Source organism: Taudactylus pleione, unplaced genomic scaffold (assembly GCF_031769625.1).
Source record: "Taudactylus pleione unplaced genomic scaffold, aTauple2 ptg000233l, whole genome shotgun sequence".
NCBI classification, from domain to species: Eukaryota; Metazoa; Chordata; class Amphibia; order Anura; family Myobatrachidae; genus Taudactylus; species Taudactylus pleione.
The window spans coordinates 644047-664400 of record NW_028284635.1 but is presented as its reverse complement, the minus strand read 5'-3'; the positions used below and the strand labels follow the sequence as shown (position 1 = coordinate 664400).

The 20354-nt window shown below is 42.7% G+C and overlaps 1 protein-coding gene across 1 annotated transcript in view; it reads right to left on the bottom strand.

The window, feature by feature from the left end:
- The window catches only part of SKAP2 (src kinase associated phosphoprotein 2), a 324646-nt gene that overhangs the window by 19421 nt on the left and 284871 nt on the right, over positions 1 to 20354 (bottom strand). The window contains exon 11 of the mRNA XM_088479429.1: positions 8533 to 8645. Coding sequence (XP_088335555.1) covers positions 8533 to 8645 — 113 coding nt within the window. The remainder of the gene's footprint in view (positions 1 to 8532; positions 8646 to 20354) is intronic.

Below are 20354 nucleotides of genomic sequence, written 5' to 3'. Positions count from 1 at the left end.
TCTGTGCATGTGCATGACACGGGGACCCAGCAGTGACTGGAAGGCTTCACTGAAGCCGGAAAGGCACCGCCTGGTCTCCATTGCTGGCAATGGAGACCGCATTGCTCTCGCCATCAGCAGTAGTCTTATATTACCACTGTTTGTTAAATGCAGAAGCAAGGACATAAGCCCTTTAGCAAATGCTTCAATGGTAAATGGAGGGCATTGTTTCTTTTTCAGGTGGAACCATGGGTACACGTGATGTGACTGAGTGGCAAAAGGGAGCCATTGTTTTTGGCCGAGAGCATGGCCATTGCCTTGAGGAGGTGGCGGCGTTTGTTGGTGTGCCCTCAAAGACAGTAAAATGTATTAATCTACAGTGGAAAAAGCATGGACACCGAGAATCTCAGTGGCGGAACAATAGGCGAAAGTCAATCATGTCAAACCGGGACCGCAGACATTTAGAGCACCTAGCAATACCAGATGCGTCAGGAACTACTCCAACAGTACAATGCCGGACCCAGCCACAAAGATTCAGAATGAACACTTTGGCGCAAACTGCATGGGTTACGAATTTTCAGTCGTATAACTCGGGTGTCTGACATGGGTCAAACAGAATTTGTCACTGGACCATCGAACAGTGGAGACGCATCGTATGGTTTGTTGAATCCAGATTTTGCTTATATTCCAGTGACGGCCACTCCAGAGTCATGAGGAGGGCTGGGGAAGCGTTCCAACCAGACTGTGTCAACAAGCTGTGCAAAAAGGAGGTGAAAGTGTCATGTTTTGGGGGTGTATTTCGAGTGCTGGAGCTGGAACCTTGGTCAAAGTGTCCAATTGCATGAAAGCAGTGGACTATGTGACAGTGTTGGATCATCCAGTTTTGCTATTTGTCCAGTTTCTGAAAGACGAAGACCATCTCGTGGATCCACTGTTTCAAGATTAGAACTGTACTGTACATTGCGCTAGGATTGTGCAGGAATGGTTTGCAGAGCACCAAGAAGAAACACAAACACCATCAGAATTCAGCTGTACTGAAAGACCACTTGGTCATGGAATGGGAGCAATGCGATATGAATGTGATCCAGAGTCATATAAATAGCATGCCTCGGAAAATCTGAGCTGTCATTAAAGCAGGGTGATGTAATGCCATATTAATGTCTAAAGTGAGCATTCCATATTATTTTTTTTGGAAGACCATTAAAGAGACTATTGAAATAATTAATGTGGGAGATAATGAGAGCATGAATTATAGTTTTTGCAGTGTCTTGTGTAAGACATGAGTATATTCTGGATATTTTTTTTTAAATGTATGTAACATGATTTGGAAAAAGATTGAATGTGGGGAACAAAGGACAGTCCAGAGTCAAGGATGATACCTAGGCAGTGAGCTTGTGGGATAGGGTTGATTGTCAAGTTACAGTTAACAGTGATAGAGATATCAGTTTGGTATCAGGTTGGTAATGACTATTGGCCAGAGGATATGTTATTAATTCTGTTTTGGAAGATGGTTGAGGTGGCAAGATGACATCCAAGAAATGGCAGATAGACATTCAGTAGACCAATAGAGATGGTGAGAAATCTGAGGAGGACAGGTAGATTTCAGTATCATCCATGTACAGATGATACTGAAATCTGTTAGAGCTGATAAGTTTGCCAAGAGATGTGGTTTAGATTGATAAAAGCAGAGGGCCTAGGACCAACTGATAGAGACAGCAAAGAGGAGGTGGATTCAGAGAAACAAACAGTGAAAGAGCAAATTGATAAGTAGGTTGAGAATCAGGATAGGATTGTGTCCTGAAGACCTCGGGATTGTAGTGTTTGTATGAGAAGAGATTGGTCTATAGTATCAAATGTAGCAGAGATATCTAGAAGAATAAGAAATGAGTAAGGGCACTTAGACTTAGCAGTAATCAAATCATTCACTATCTTAGTCAGTGCAGTCTCTGTGGAGTGTTGGGAACAAAAGCCTGACTGAAGTGTGTCCAATTGCCTTCAACGCCTAAGGACCCTGAATAAAAGTTAGGCAAAATGTAGAATTTTGTGAAATGCTGTATAAAAGTAAGGTATGAAATCATATATTTAATGGACGCAGGATGTGCAGTGCTCATGGGCCAACAAGACAAGTGGGGTACCCATGCTGGTCACTTGACTCACAGGCACATCCTGTACCCAAAGTTACACATACACAGTCTGATGACACCTCTTCTGGGCCAGGGAGAAAACAGAATTTTCTTTACTATACCACAGCTGTGTATCTTGGCTGTGCCCATCTCCCATTACCCCATTCCTCATTGCACCTGCCAGGTGCAGTTCCTACTGCAATAAGAGCATGGCACCAAAGGCATGTGTATCTTGACTTGTGTCACCCACCCGCAAGCTTTAGGAAAATCAGCATATTGCTTTGCTTTGTGCAACTGATCTCAACTAATTACCAGTTTATTCAGTTTATGATCTTCATACAAAGCTGAGTAAAAAAAAAACTCTAATCACGTTCTAGATAAACAGTTTGCTGCCACTAAACAAATTGTTATGCTAAACGGCAGTGAAATGCATCAGAATATTCTATATGTGACTCCAGTTATGATGGATTAGAGAACACCTCCTACACCAAGTGCAGGTTCCGATTCATAACTTTTGGCACAAGTGGCGGCTTTCTCCAGGGTAAGCAGCTTTCCCTAATAATCACTGTTGTTCTTTTTAACGGATTGAGCCTAATCCTTGGGCCGCCATGACAGCTGCAGGCGCAATCACTGACAGCGTGCATAAACTGTGTGTGAGCGCTATGCAACAGACTTCTTCCAGCTATATTAATGTGGCTCAATAAGCTGAATTTATTACTAAAGCAGCGCTAACAGCTACAGATGGAATGTACATTAAGCACAGGAGAACTGATTAGTGGCCCATGACCAGCTTTCCTGTGTCAATTAAATACTATATTGTCCATCAGAAGAACTGACAACATTACACCCACGTTTTATACTGAGCGGAGCCTGCTCTTTTGGGGGCATTCCATTTTGTGGGCTATGTGGTTTACTGGAGTACAATAGCCTCGGTTTTAAAGTCATATTTATCAATAATCAATCATATCACTCCTACAAGTAGACAGGGGGACAGGGCTGGGACTGCACACCCTCATTTTTTTTCTTTGTCCCCTGCACTCCTACAAGTACCAAAGTTGCCTTTGAAAATAAATACTGTACCAGGATTCCTCCAGGACTAATATAAGTGCACATTTGAATCTTAGATGAGATCAATGTGGATCAGAGTCAGATTGTCATTTAATATTCCTGAACACCGATGATAAGAAGGTGGTTTCCTTTTAACAACTGTGCAATTGCAATATTAACCCTTAATTATCCCACCAACTGCAGTGGTGAGAATAAGCAAATTCAGGAATTTTAACTACTCTGGAGTCCATAAGTATATTTATGATATGTATTTTATCCAGTGTTTATAATTGTATATTACAGTGACTGTGTTCGTTAATAAATGGAATCAGTTACATTCTTGAATTGAGATTGATACTTTCTGCTCCTCTTGGTTATTTTTTAGAAACACCATTTAATTTAGTGTGTTGCCTTTTTGAATATTCCAGACTATATTTTTGTAGGAGCAGTAACATTGCATAAGGAGAGGTAATTCATAATAATTACATATTTTGATACTAATTTGAACCCATATGTATAATTTCTTTTATTAGTAGTATGTTCTAGTTGAGCCATAACTTAATAAAATAATGTAAACTGTATTGGTAGTTGTTTGCACAGTTTAATGTTCAATTTATTATTGTTTCTGTAGTGAGATCAATTTATTATCAAAGAGGGATTCATCCTTACGATTAAAGCCAATGTGCTTTTTTTTGCCCATTTCTCTTCCCTTCCTGGCACAGCCCCTGTACATAGTCACAGTCCCCAGAGACAGTATATTGTGCCTTTCTTATCAGGTCCTTAGCTCGGTCCCATAGAGCTCATTACTAAATGTACTGTCATGGCCGGATTAAGGACTGTGGGAGCCCCTGGGCAACAAACGTGCGGGGCCCCTATCGATAAAAGTTGTGTGTGTGCATATACTGTATATACATAACTTTTACATACATACTGTACACTCATGCATATATGTACACATATGTGTGTATGTATATATATATATATATATATATATATATATAGTATATATGTATATGGTATATTTTAACATATACAGTATATATAAGTGTGTATGTAAAAAAATAATATATATATTTACCTGATATTTCTGTGTCAGCTTATGTATTCTCAATAATTGAGAGTGTGAGACACCATAACAAGTGCAAGAAGTATAGCGGCTAAGGGTAATTTAACACCTGTACATTTGTGTTAGGAATGAGCGGGTTTGGATTTATTCTGTTCTTAACGCCACTTTACCGCAAGTTTGGATTAGTTCGGATTTATTTTATTGGCTATCCAAAACACGTGATAGCCAATGCAGTTTTGAGAACCAAGTAAATCCGAGTAAAACCGAACCCGCTCATCCCTAATTTGTGTAGAGTTACATATGAATGGAATTATCTATCTATCTATCATACAATGATAATTCATAGTGCTTGCTTCACACCACCCACAATTTAATAAAAACTATGGTGCTAAATCACTTACTATACTGTCTATAGGGCTGAGTACTGATGTAATTATCCAGCTCCTTTGAATTTTTCCAGAAGACAAGTGTTACACACTACTTGTACAGACTATATGTACACTGTTAGCACACACACAAGAGTGGAAGTTGCTTTATTACATTTTTCAGATGCTTTAACAGTACTTTAGCACGGGATGGCCAAACTACATCTCGCGAGCCAAATGCGGCCTGCCCCCTGCTAGAGTGCTACCCTCCTTTTGGAATCCGGACAGAGATGTCTCGAGCTCTGAAGGTAGTTTACATTTTTGCAGCAGCGTGGCCTGGCAAAGATGATGATGTTGCCGGGCCGGCCCCAGCATTATACAGAGTGCAGACACAGACTGGGCAGGCTCCAGGATTTAGACACAGACCAAGAGAGGTACGTAACATAAGGGGGGCTCTGGGCTGGCGAATAACGGCGATGATAACTTTGGGCTGGCACATAAGGGTGGAACTCTGGGCTGACACATAAGGGGGGAACTCTGGGATGGCACATAAGGTGAGGGACTCTAGACTGGCACAAGGGTGGGGGACTCTGGGCATGGCACATAAAAGGGGGACTCAGATTATACACAAGAGTGGGGGACTAGGCTGGCACATAAGAGGGGGGACTCTGGGCTGGCACATAAGGGTGGGGGACTGGGCTGGCACATAGGGGTGGGGGACTGGGCTGGTATATAAGGGGGAGGGACTCTGGGCTGGCACATATGGGTGAGGAACTCTGGGCTGGCATATAAAGTATGAGAATAAATTGTGGCGTTTGGTTCAAAGTAATTTTCTTAATATGGCACTCCAAAAAAACAGAGTTTGTATGCCCCTGCTTTAGCATGATAGATAGAGATTCCATGGACACAGAATCTGGGTACGGCTGGTCTTTTCTAGGTCCATACTGTTACCACTAACTCAGTCGCCCTCCAGGTGGTGACACTGAAGAGTCATTGTACGCAACACAACCTGAAGGAAATGCCAGTGTGCTGTGGGGCTGAATCTATTTCTAGAAAAGGAGCTGAGCTGAATTGTCACAATGGCAGCCAGTAATTTCCAGATAAGCTTCTTGTTTTAAACTATTCAGAAACATGGTATATAAAAGTGCATAAATATTCAAGGTAATAATAATCCAGGCATGAATTAAATTTGATGCCGCCTTAATTAGCATTCAGAATGTCAAGAAATTCATGCAAAACAACAGCAATTACAAAATTATCTATCATTTCATTTATGTGACCGGTGTGTTCTCCAACGTTTCTTCCACTAAAACAAGTGATAGGTTCTTGGAGCTGCCAGATAGGCAGTTACTGAATCTTCTCTCCTTCAGTTTTGTTAATTAAGTGCCATATGTAGATAGTGCCAAATTCCCACTCGCTCTCTCACACAATGGTCTGAGTGTTGGACAATTGTCCTGTCACGTTATAAAGATTTACTCTGGTCCTTAGCACTTTTGAAGTACTCTGCTGTATTTCATTCATGATTACATCTTGGGAAAACTTATAAAACGAGTGTACAGTTAGCTTTGCAAAATGTGTTGTATTTTACAGTAACCAATCTAGTAAATAATCAGATCCAAGATTAATTTAGGTAATATGGGTTCGAACGTCTTTTGCATAGTTATCTGCAGGCTATAGGCTTCTCTGTTTTAGTGTCAAGCTGGAAGCATTAATTTCAGTAGAGGTTGTAGACAAAAATAAAAACACCATTATAAGGGCATTTGACCATCATGTAAGGCAGTAAATACTGTGCATTCATCAACTGATTCAGTGAGTCTATCATGTCTGGCATTGTGGAGGGGGGATACGGTGCAATTCTTCCACAAGAGTCACTCACTGGTGCCAGCTTGATGGCTGTGTTGGAACATGTTGCACCTGGTTGATGATATTTGGATTCAGATCTGGAGACCAAGAAGGTTAGGACATAAGTAGAACATAGATGCCATACTCATCCAACCATTGGATGACCACTCCTGCTCTGCAGATGGCAACATTGTCATCCTGGAATATATTCCTCCAGACAGAAAGAAATGCTTGGGGTGAAGATGATCACTAAGTGCTGTTAAGTAGAAATTAGCATTGACCTTGTCTTTTAACAGGGTGACTGCAGTCTGCAACCAGACCATGCTGGAAACATGCGCTACACAATACAGAACTTTTTGAATTTTTGAACTATTCGGTGGTGGAACCAAGCACTCTGGGATGACAGGGTTTCTGTTTGTGGAGAATATGGTGAATGGTGATTCTTCTTATCATATCACCTTCATCTGCTTAGTAGCCCATTGCCTGTTGCACTGATAATTATGCATTGCTGAATGGAAGTTTTGGCACTGCAACTTGACAAAAATATCCTGCTGTGTGGCTTTCTTGTCTGACCCTGTTTTATGAAGCTGGCTGCTTGCAACGATGAAGTCTGTAGTCAATCTCTCTGCAATTGCTCATCTGTTTTTTTTCTTGTGCTTAAGTTAATGCACTGATGTAACACAGATGTAATCAGTCTTAGTCACTGAAGCTCCAGCCAAACGTGCCCTAAAAGCCAAGTCAATTGGATCACCTCCTGCAGCAATGCTACCTATTATCATAGGCAACCAGGTCACTCCATCATTTTATACATGGTCCTGACCATGCCGGCATGTTATTTACTTAATGCTTATATCAGTCAGACTTCTATGGAAGATTTTGCTTTCAATATGCTTGGTGTCCCAATTTACAGAAGAGTATACATTTATTCTGTACATTTCCAGAGTGTATCATGTAATGCTAATGTACTGTTGTGGCAGATACAACTATTTTTTATGCAGGCATGTCTGGTAAACGTTAAAGGTACCATTGATCATGGCAATATAATATTTTATTCAGCCCAATTTATAAAACAGCGATGCTCAACTCCCCGGCAATACTGGCCAGCAAGCAGTAAGCTTATACTTACCGCATCGCTGGCTATTCAGGTTCCCATCTGCCCGAGTCACCTACTGTACCCATTTATTTTGGCAGTAAATTACCGAACAGACTAGCTTATGCGTATCTATCCCTTGGCCAGGATGTCACTCGCCACGGCGGTGCCACCTGTGGCCAAGTGAGTCATCCCTTCCCATCGGGCCAATTCACAGGACCCCATTCGGCACAGGCAGGTCATCTATCCTCATGTCTTCTCAGCTCCCACCACATCCACCTGTGCATCCTTGTATTATGGCACTTACATTTTCTCTACAACATTTATTTGTTATATACCTTGCCTATTATAGCTTGTGTACATTGATATTCTTAATTTTATTCTTGATTTTATACTTCTTCAATGACTACTACTTTACCTTTTGATCTTGTACATCTCTTTTATATGTTCTACTTTTTGAGTTTAAAGCATCTTGTAATAGTAATAATAATAATAATAATAATAATAATAATAATAATGATAATAATAATAATAATAATAATAACAACTAATGAAGACATAAAAAAGAATCCACTTTTTTCTGAGAACTCTGTGTTGTGGAGTGGTCTTAAGTAACCTCTCCTATGCTCTCGACTTGTGAAAATAATTTCTAATCAAAATGATCTACTCTGAAAAGGAAGGGAGAACATGACATAAACACTAGTAGGCAGTGGTGGGTATCCTATGATTACTATTGTCCATTATATAGGCTTTGCACTGGACACCAGCCAGAGCCTTAGGCATGCATAAACACAATTTTAAGTTAATTCCTGCTATTAGATTATGTTTTAAACTTTGATTGTGTTTCACTGACAAAGTAATTCATTATTATGACCATAAATACAATTTCTGTGAGAGAGAGTGAATTTTGGGTACAGTAGAATATCCAACACAGGATGCCAAGTATTCTCTCATGGCATGCATCAAACAACAGCACTTCTGACCCATTTCTCAACATAACAGTGTGTTTCTGTAACATACCCGGCTGAGAATGTATATGACATCGCCGTGCTTAAAAGACAATTCATCTGGGTTATCCCCTGCGCAGTCCCATAGGCCTCGGTAGTAATTACTATAGTCTGTGTTATCTTTTTCTGTAGAAACAAAGAAATCAAGCATAAGACAAAGTTCTGATACTGTCAACATGTAAATTGGATATGTAAAATAAAGAAAACATTCTCTTTTGAGTTTTATTGGTGTCATCAACAAAATGAATTCTCATACTTTTTGTGTGTGCTGAGCCAGAGGTGAGAAACATTGTACAGTAATAAACTGTTATCTGTGCATGCATAACCAGAAAAGAGAAACATGTATATGTATGTATAATGTTATTTAGCCATGCTTTTCAATATAAATATTTTCCTATTTCTATTATTTATTAGTGTAGGCATGATGACTATAATCTTGGACCCAGCCTTGGATGCGTGGGTGCAATACCTACTAGGAACTACTAAATGAATGTATATATAGATCCATTCATTGCAGAATAAAGTAAAGTCAGTTGCTCAGCCAAAACTGTGTAGGGGGTTGGGTACTGGATGCCGGCGCTTGGAGTCTCCACAGGGTTAGGATACCGACACCTGTCGGCAGGTATCCTAACCCTCCCCTTCCTTACCCCAAACCCTCCCTTCCCAGTGCTGCAATTATAACTCCAATATATCATATCAGCGCTTGCAGTATTTCCTATTGGCTTAGTGACAGTAGTCAGTGGGAATGTGATATTCCTCATTGATATAGGAGTTATTTAATAGACTAAACTTGCATATAACATACTAAATATTATATATGCTTCAGGATTTAGGATCATCCAGGTAATTCTGTTTAATATTATTCACTTCTGTTCTTAACAGCCATAGAGGGATAGCAGAATGCTAAATGTAACAGTGGCAATTAAGTCTTCCATATTTGGTCAAAGGGCGGTGGGAGGCACAGTTGGTCCATATTTGGTCAAAGGGCAGTGGGAGGCACAGTTGGTCCATATTTGGTCAAAGGGCAGTGGGAGGCACAGTTGGTCCATATTTGGTCACAGGGCAGTGGGAGGCACAGTTGGTCCATATTTGGTCAAAGGGCAGTGGGAGGCACAGTTGGTCCATATTTGGTCACAGGGCAGTGGGAGGCACAGTTGGTCCATATTTGGTCAAAGGGCAGTGGGAGGCACAGTTGGTCCATATTTGGTCACAGGGCAGTGGGAGGCACAGCTGGGGTCTGATTCTAAATTAGAAGGATCTCTGCACAGATGCAAATGGTGAGTTTTTGCATACAGCGCAAGCGAACAAGCAAATTTACACACTTTTTGCATATGCCTGTCATTCTGAGTCAGGCATTTCTGGGTAGGACTTGTGATTGCATGGGGCCGTGCAGACTTGTGGGACTGCTGTGGGCGTGTATCTAAGGCTCTGTGCTATTCCGAGTCTTGTGTAAGGGGAAGGGTAGCCTGTGTCTGACGGATATCTTGCACCCAGCATGGGGCTGGTGTAAGTGCCAATACTAAAGGTGACAGTTGCGGGAGCTGGCATAAAATCAATAGACAACACAGCTTACCGCATTCAGGTGCATGGGCCCTTGCATTAGCTGGACAGAATCACGCATTAACATAAGTTACTAAATCAGGCTTCCGTGGCTGCCCGCAAATACTGCCACTTTACAATGCGCCCTATTTAATGAAAGACCCACCCAAGTTCCACCCGACTGAGAATAGGACGCTAAATGAAAATAAAAGCATAAATCAGCTTCTGTGCATGCGTTGATGTAAACCTTGCCATTTGCAGTTATGAACAGAGATCCATGGGACTCACAATCAGCCCCAATCTTTGGGGGTGCCTCCATTTTGCTTTACCGTAGCCAAAACTGTTTCGCTGATCCATCGCTGTATATACAGTGTAATAATCTGATTATTTTGTGCCGTAGTCGCCAGGTTCCATTTCCTGTGGAATGTTTGCCCACTGTATTGAAAATATACTGTAATTGCATTTGCAAGACACCCTGAAGGGGGTGACTGAATGTCATGCCCCAAGTGATGAAAGTTGATGTGCCACCGCAAGGGCCATGTATAAGAGAATTTGTAGTACATTTAAAGGTTAATTGGATGCCCAGGCAAAAAGAACATGCTACCTGGGCCGGCAAGAGAGAGTGAGCTGGATACATTGGATTTTTCGAGCTATGTCAGTTTAAGTCCTGGGCACCTGAAAAGCTAACCTACAAAACATAATATACCTGACTACTTTGTGAACTTGGGACAGAAAGTTTGTGATGCTGCTGTAGCTCAAGTGTGAGTAGATGTAAAAAAGCGGATGGGGTCAGAATGCCGACCGGGATACTGAGAGCCGGCATCCTGTACAAATCACGTAAAAAAGTGTGACCTCATTTATTGTTATTATAAGAGATGGACTGGTACTGGTGGCTATTCATTGTACAATGTACACCACTACCCTTGCTGTATCTGTACCACATGTAATTTGCTATCAAGCTTGCATATGCAGGGCTACCCAAATGGAGATTTGCCCACTAACACCTGGAGTGAGGCCGACTTTTTTTAATGTTTTTTTTAAAGATTTTTAAATAAAATTTGGAAAATTTTTCTATTTTTATAAAATCCACCAATAATAAAATAGCTACTAGTAATTATAATTAATAATATTTGTGGGGTGAAGGAAATATTAATCTCTGGATGCGTTTATTTAGACCTCAGGAACCATATATAATATAGCGTTTTATTAAAAAAATCAAACATAAAATAGACACATAAATCAACAATCTATATATCCAGTATTCATATTTTCCACATCTTAGATGTTATTTTGAAGTTATTTATGTAAACATACAGCAATTTGCTAATGATTAGAATTGAATCGGCTCTTCCGAATAGTTACTTTTTCTCCATTGATGAATATCAATTCCAGCTGATACAGAGTAACCATAATATTTCCACTGGCCAATAGTAGTTACCAACCTGATATCGATATCACTGTTGATCACATGACAATCAACCCTACCCCACAAGCTCACTGCCTAGGTGTCATCCTTGACTATGAACAGTCCTTTGTTCCCCACATTCAATCTGTTTCCAAATCATGTTATTACATACAGTACATCTAAAAACCATATCCAGAATACGAACATATCTTACACAAGACACTGCAAAACTCTAATACCCCTTTCACATTGAAGCCAGGGCTTTGACCTGTGTGGGACCTGCAATACTGAACATAGGTTGATGATGGGGCTTGAAATGACTCGTCCTGTTCAGACTGCCCATTGGACCCGGGTTAGTCCCAGGTCATCACGTTCACACAGGATGCTTGGAGATGACGTCATCTCTAAGCATTCCTGAGCTGGCCAATCAACCTTTTAGGCATGACCAGGGGCACCGATAGGGCCCAGGCTTGCTGGAGGAGCCTGGCGGGGGTCGGGTCTGACACCGCCTCCCCTCCCTTCCACATCACAGCAGCCCAGCACACGCTGTTGTGTGCTGGGCTGCAGTGGGAGACTGCTCGCAGCTGCTAAGCAGCAGCTGGAGCAGTCTCCTATACCTATGGGGGGAGCAATCACGCTGATCGCTCCACCCATTGGCTGTGCGTCGGGTTGAGGGGCTCACAGCGCCCCCTTCCCAGCGCACAATTTTCTTTTCTTTTCTATTTTTTTTCCCTAAGGGGGCATTGCCACGCTCCCTGTCACCTGGGCCCGGCATGGCTCTTGTTGGTCCTGGGCATGACATGGGTAAAATGACCCAGGTGATACCTTTCACACCCCTGGCTACCTGGGTCGGACACGGGAATAAGCCTGTTAGCAACCCAGGTATCAGACCCGGGATGCACAGCCTGGGTCGACCCTCTCACACCGAGCCAGGTCCCAGGTTGCGAAAGAAGTATGATTCATACACTCATTATCACCCGCATTGACAATAGCAATAGTCTCCTTACTGCATACTTACCGACATTCCTGGGCAGCTTTCCGGGAGCAGCAGGAGGGGACCTGCTGCTCTTCTCTTTGGGGGGCGAGGCCAGATGATAGACTGCATCAGGACACGCCCCATTTACAGAAAACCTGCGATTTGCGGGTCCGTGAGGAGGGGGTGGGGCTAAATGACACGTGTCACTGTGTGTGTGTGTGTGTGTCAGTGTGTGTGTATCTGTGTCAGTGTGTGTATCTGTATGTGTTAATCCTTGTCAGTGTGTGTGTGTATGTGGGATGGTGTGCTGAGAGACGACACAAAGGAGTAGGCAATGGTGTGCTGAGAGATGACACAAAGGAGGAGTCAATGGTGTGGCTGAGAGAAAACACTGGGGGAGGTGATGGTGTGGCTGAGAGAAGATGCCGGAGAGGAGCAATGGTGTGGCTGAGAGAAGATGCAGGGGGAGGTTATGGTGTGCTGAGAGACAATGCAGAAGGAGATTGTGTGACTGAGAGACGCAGGGGGAAGGAAGGTACCCAGGAGGAACAAGTCTGGTTGAACCGCTGTTGTATGATGATGACCTTCTTAATATTCCTACACAAATAGGCATCTTCCGGATGATGTGACCTACATGAATAGTGAATACCGATTAAAGACACCGTGTTCCCATGGAGGATACATTTCTTCAGAGGTTCCACATTGTGAGAAACCACAATATAGGTAAGGTGCATATAGAATGGAAAGGAATGCCCCATAGTGACGAGAAATGAGTGGTGTATCATGTTGGCATGCCCCATTTTCAGTGGCCACAACCCTACCGAAAGTGACCAAATATATTTTGCTATGTGTGTGTGGGGACATTCTTAAGCTTGCCCTGGGCTCTAAAGACCCTAGTTGTGCCACTGACCTGGCACATATACTATCATTTTCTCTTGGTGTAAATTTGGACCATATGCTGCCCTTGCAGTGCTGGCTGCATCTTGACATGTGTTTGACTTATCATACTGCGCGTGCAAAATGCATTTTGTTTTTTTAACTGCATATTACGCTTACATCTTTGGTACAAAATGTAAATGAGCCACTTTCGCCATAAAAACCTTAGGTTTCAAGGAAAGCCATGAGAGAAGACAGATACTAACCACACTGGGCCTGATTCAGCTTTGGGAATATAGCAAATTATAGCACGTTACTGATCATCTTGGTAAAACCATACTGCACTGCATATGGAGCAGATTTAAAATGTGCAGAGCGATTTAAATTTGGGAGGGGGGTGTCCAAACTGACATCTAAATTGCAGTGTAAAATAAAGCTGTGCAGCAGTTGTGGGCTACATGCAAAAGCAGCAAGTATTTACCCTACAAACACAATAAAATGCATGTGTTTGCACCCCTTGCATTGCAACATGGTTTGTCCTGGTTCACAGTTATACCCCTTTTACACCAGAGCTAAAACCCGGGTAATTTCATGGTTAACCCGGTTGCTCCTTGGTGTAAAAGGGGACAGGGTTGGATTCCCAGGTCGAGTAACATGCAGGGTTTAACACGGGAATGACCCATGAAACCCTGCAGTGTAAATGGCGCGATCTGGGTCACGATGACCTGGAGCGTACTGCATGGCCGGCTTCAGTGGCGCTTGGAGATGACATCATCTCCAAGCGTCCACTTCCATGCCAGAAGAGCCGGCTCACTGCAGACCCGGCTCCGGTGTGAACAGCGCCGACTCGGGAATATCCTGGGTCAGCGCCGCCATTTTGGAACCCTGTTTCAACCTCCGGGTCAGACCCGGAATTTAGGTATAAAAGTGGTATTACTAGGTATATCCTACTCTATTCCCAAAGCTGAATCAGGCCCACTGTTTTTAGATGGGCTTTTATAAATAATCTTTTTGTTACAGATTGCCTATTTAGCAAATTCCCAATCATGTTTTCTTATACTCATAAGCAATACTGCTCAATTCATTTTTGGGCAACTTCTCATGTAAAGACAATTAGACAACAGACAATCAAGGTTTGCTTGCAAGCATATCCTTGCAATTGCATGGTGACAATGGATGTAGTGCTAAAACTGCTAAACACACCATTAACTGATTGATTACTTAGCGCCCATTCCCTCACAGTCAGGATAATGTATGGATCTTGTCATGCTTGCTATCCTAGTGCCAGAATTAGAATGAAGCTTGAAATATACCACTCTTTCATTTTTGTGACAAGGAAAAAAAAATGTAAATTTGATTTAATGTGAATTTTAATGAGTTAACTTAAAAGTGGGAGAATGGCATTAATTAGAAAAAATAATCCTCATGCCAAATATTTTGACAAGATACCATGTGTTTGACAATGGCAATCTGCATGTAAATTGCATCGTTTGATTTTGATGGAAGCATAAATACAGAAGAGACTGTACCGCCAATCTAGGGTTGTTATAAGATCTGTGAACAGCAGGCCCAGTGGTTTCCATAGCACATTATAACCCACATTTGCATCTCATTAGCTAGTCTTGTACCTAATGCATAGTTCAGGGATAAATGAGACTAAAGTAAATTTAGTATAATATAAAACTGTATGGCCAGGTTTAGGAAATTACAGCTAAAATTCCCAGAGAAAGTCAAACATTTAGGCATAATGCACAATGTGCCAAATCTTGGAAAACAACATCCAGTAAAATGACTTCCACAATCTAAACCACATATTAATAAAAGCAGAGGAATTGTGTAATTTCATCTGACAAAGTTTTGTTTCATTATGTGGGATAAGTTTATTGTGGCCTAAAAAAATATATGCAAAAACATTTTCACTTATACATTTATATCTATGACCAGTGGTGTATTTACCATGACTGCAGGATATCATAGGCCACCTCACACTTATGATAATGGCTTGGGGTTGCAATATAAAATTTGATCTCATCGGTTGGTAATTGTAGTTATTGTTACTCTGATTCTGTGTGGCGTACCTAGTAGAGTTTAGGGCACCAGCAGCTTTAGGGTGTTTAAATGCATTACTGGATAGTAAAGGGAGCATTACCTAGATGACACTTCCGGGCAACAGCACTATAAACACGTGGAGCTTGGAATGGATGCGATGGAAGACGGGTACTCCAGGCTGTTGCTTATTATTTGCCGTGCTGATCAGAATATACAGTACTAAGAGAACACCATGCAGGCAGGAAGGTTGTCTGCTATAGACCTGCCTGGCATTATAAATAGCCAGTGCTCAACTTTAAATTAGGGATGGACATCGGAAGCCGATGGTTTGCAACCATCGATGTTTCCAATTCGATGGAAGTACTCTTTCCATCTAATACCGGAAATGAGATGGTTTCCAGTCATCGGATGCAGTTTCCGATGCCCATCCAATGGCTGGCTATGGTGGGGGGTTTGTGGTGGGGGAGATAAGCAGCAGGAGAATAGATGCCGTGCGCATGTGCATGACATCTATTCTCAGTGTAGGGGGAGCCTGAGGGCTGCCCAGCATCTCGGAGAGTGCTGGGCACGCCCCCACAGTGGTGTGGGCAGGGTGGTGTCGCAACGCCCCGCCACCTTTTCCACTGGCCCCACCACCTTTTTCGGCCGGTAGTAAGATCTATTTGTTGATAAAAACACACTGATACTTTTCAGAAAATGCATGGAGTCAATGGGGGTCATTCAGACCCGGTCGCAAGCACTGCGCCGCACTGCGCGTGAACAAGTAGCGGAGCGAAAGAGAAACTCTCTCGCTCCGGAGCTCGCTACAAAAGGGGCGGCTGTCGATGTTGATCGACAGCTCGCCCCTTTTTGTAGGCGGGCCGGGGGGGTGGTTTCCAAAACGGAGGCGTTCCTTAAGGCGCCCCAAAGGCCCCTCCAAACAAAATAAATTTTTTTTTTCTGTGTTTGTGAATTGTGTGCACTGTGGCTGCATGTGCATCAACGAAGGAGCAGCGCCAAGCGTGCGCCTGTGTCCCATAAGTAAAAGGCCGGCTGGCTTGTCCGTTAAAGGGTGCTGTAACCCCCAAAGTACACTCCAAACAAAATAAAAAAATATTTTGTGTTTGTGAATTGTGTGCGCAGTAGCCGCACGTGCATCAACAAAGTAGTGCCAAGCGTGCGTCTGTGTCATAAGTAAAGGGCCGGCTGGCTTGTCCATTAAAGGGTGCTGTAACCCCCAAAGTACACTCCAAACAAAATAAAAAAATATTTTCTGTGTTTGTGAATTGTGTTCGCAGTAGCCGCACGTGCATCAACAAAGTAGTGCCAAGCGTGCGCCTGTGTCCCATAAATAAAGGGCCGGCTGGATTGACCGCTAAAGGGTGCTGTAACCCCCAAAGGGCACTCCAAACAAAATAAAAAAATATTTTCTGTGTTTGTGAATTGTGTGCACTGTATCCGCACGTGCATCAACAAAGGAGCAGCGCCAAGCGTGCGCCTGTGTCCCATAAGTAAAGAGCCGGCTGGCTCATTTCTTAAAGGGTGGTGTAACCCACAAAGTGCACTACTCTCCAGCAAAAATAAAAATATATTTTCTGTGTTTGTGTGCGCCTTAGCCGCACGTATATATCAATATAACATAAATGGAGGACCAAACTTTCTCCGATAAAAATAAAATAGGGAAAGATCAAGAACCACTTCCTCCTAGTGCTGTTGCTGCTGGGAGTTGTTCATCATCCCAGAGAGGAAGTAGGAACACCACTACTTTTACTAAACAATTGACCCTCCAACAGTCCTTAGCGAGGAGGATGAAGTACGACAGCAATCATCCTGAAGCAAAACGTATAACTGAGGCCTTGACTGCTATGTTGGTGTTAGACGTGCGTCCGGTATCCGCCATTAGTGCAGTGGGATTTAGACAATTGATGGAGGTAGGGTGTCCCCGGTTCCAAATCCCGTCTAGATTCCACCTGCATCCTCAAAGCAGCAGCGACAAGCGTGCGTCTGTCTGTTAAAGGGTGATGTAACCCTCAAAGTGCGCTCCACAAACAATAAAAAAATTCTTCTTTTTTTTTCTCTTTGTGAAATGTATGGGCTGTAGCCGCACCTGCATCCTTAAAGCAGCAGCGACAAGCGTGCGTCTGTCTGTTAAAGGGTGGTGTAACCCTCAAAGTGCGCTCCACAAACAATAAAAAAGTTCTTCTTTTTTTTCCTGTCTTTGTGAATTGTGTGGGCTGTAGCCGCACTTGCATCCTCAAAGCAGCAGCGACAAGCGTGCGTCTGTCTGTTAAAGGATTACATCGGTGACAGCATCCAAGTAGGCATGTCAGACAGTCCGTACATGTACTGGCAGGAAAAAGAGGCAATTTGGAGGCCCCTGTACAAACTGGCTCTATTTTACCTGAGTTGCCCCCCCTCCAGTGTGCACTCCGAAAGAGTGTTTATTGCAGCCGGGAACCTTGTCAGCAAAAGGCGTAGGAGGTTGCTTCCACAAAATGTGGAGAAGATGATGTTCATAAAAATGAATTATTAACTTTTCCAGGGAGACCAGCCTCCAGAACGTACAGAGGGACCTGTGGTGGTGGATTCCAGCGGGGCCGAATTAATACTCTGTGAAGATGAGGATGTACACAACAATGAAAATGGTGAGGAATCGGTGAATGAGGAGGATGAGGACATCTTGCCTCCGTAGAGCCAGTTTGTGCAGGGCCAGATTAATTGCCAGCTTGTTTTGTGGGGGCCCAAACGAACCAATCATTTCAGCCACAGTCGTGTGGCAGACCCTGGCGCTGAAATGATTGGTTTGTTAAAGTGTGCATGTCCTGTTTATACAACATAAGGGTGGGTGGGAGGGCCCAAGTACAATTCCATCTTGCACCTCTTTTTTTTCTTTGCATTATGTAACGTTTGGGGCCTAGTTTTTCAAACTGCCATCCTGTCTGCCACTGCAGTGTCACTCCTAGATGGGCCACGTGTTTGTGCCGCCCACTCGTGTTGCTTAGCATAGTCATCCATCTACCTCGGTGCAACCTTTTGGACATAAAAACACTATTGTGAGGTGTGAGGTGTTCAGAATAAACTGGAAATGAGTGGAAATTAAGGTTTTTGAGGTTAATTGTTTTTATGCTTTTTTCAAAAAAAATACAGATCCAAAACACAAAACCCAGAACCCAAAACATCGAAGAGTGGTTTTGGCAAAACCAATCCAGATCCAAAACACGAAGAAAGATCCAGATCCAAAACACAAAACACGAAAAGTGGCCGGTGCACACCCCTAGTACATACTGTACCTCCCAACTTTCTTCTACTGTGTAGTACGATTTTGCACGTGTGTGGGCTGAGTGTGCGAAACGGCATCAAGTCGGCTAGGCTACGCCCCCTGGTGTATGACTTTTGGGGGCATGGCTGCATGTCATGCCCCCATTTCTCATCACAAAGGGGATGACCCCAACACTCCTGCAGCTGCCTGGCAGCCCCCAGCCTCCTTCCGACACAAAATGGACGCCGTGCTCATGCAGGCAGCATCCATTCACTACACAAAGTGTCCCCAGACTTCCCGCAAGACATTGCAGCAAACGGGTAGGACAGTGATACAGTGCCTGAAAAGCGGGACTGTCCCACTGAAATCGGCTCGATTGGGAGGTGTGTGTATCATGTATATGTAATAAAAAGTTGTGTGACATTGTTATATATATGTCATATTAGTAATGTGTGCATCATATTAGTGCTGTGTGTGTTATATTAATGTAACAATAATGTACTGTGTGTCATATTAATGTTATGTATGTTTGTCCTATTAATGTTGTGTGTGTGTTTGTAATATTATTAATTGAATGTGTGTCATATTCATTTTATGCGTATCATTAATGTAATAAAAACTGTGTGTGCGTCAGTCATGAATGTTATATGTTTGCATGTAATGTAATGTAATTTAATGTGTATGTATATCATATTAATATCATCTTGTGTCTTCTTAGCACCTTGAGCCCTATTGGAGAAAAGCACTATATAAATAAAATTATTATTAATTATTATTATTATTATAATATCATGATAGCTCTATGTTATTTGAGGTTCAGGGAATATCTGGCAAGTGACTGCCAATCAATTAGCTGCAAATGTCAATCTTTTGGAGTCAGCTTCATAATAAACAATTTAAATGTAATGTAGTGGTGGCTACTCAAGTAATGTAACAGCTTGTGGTGGCTAACATTGTAATATGAGGTGGGTGGTCCCTATTAATATATTGCAGGGCTTAATGTTATGTGGGATCTCTGTATTTAATGTGCAGGATAATAATTGATGAAGATGGTTGCGGGAGAGGAGTTCTATTTATTGAATCTGAATTTCTATTCTATTCTATGCTATTAAATGTTGGTCAGGTTAAGTGGAAGGAGGCTTATTATACCTAAAATTCCAGGTCTGACCCAGAGGTTGGAACAGGGTTCCAATCCGGATCAGACCCGGAACTTCCCCAGCGCCGACCCATAATATTCCCGATTCGATGGCGCTCACACCGGAGCCAGGCCTGCATTGATCCGGCTCTTCCGCTGTTGAAGTGGACGCTTGGAGATGACGTCATCTCCAAGCGCCACTGAAGCCGGCCAATCGGCATGCATGCGGCACGATCTGGGTCATCGTGACCCGGATTGCGCCATTTACACTGCAGGGTTTCACGGGTCGTTCACGTGTTAAACCCTGCAAGTTACCTGGGTTGGATTGCCGGGTCACTCGACTCAGGAATCCAACCCTGTTCCCTTTTACACCCAGAAGCAACCCGGGTTAACCCTGCAATAACCCGGGTTTTAGCTCTGGTGTACAAGGGTTATAAGTGTGGGTTTCATAGATTTAATTTTGGTGCTAGTTTTGGAAGGAGGGAGGCTTACTGTGGACATTGTTTCTCAGTACTCCTGAAGATGAATAATACCTCTCCCAAACAGGGCTCCAATATTCATAAAAAAACAGCAAGTAATAAAGGGGCCTATTCATCAACACTAAAATAACGGCTTTA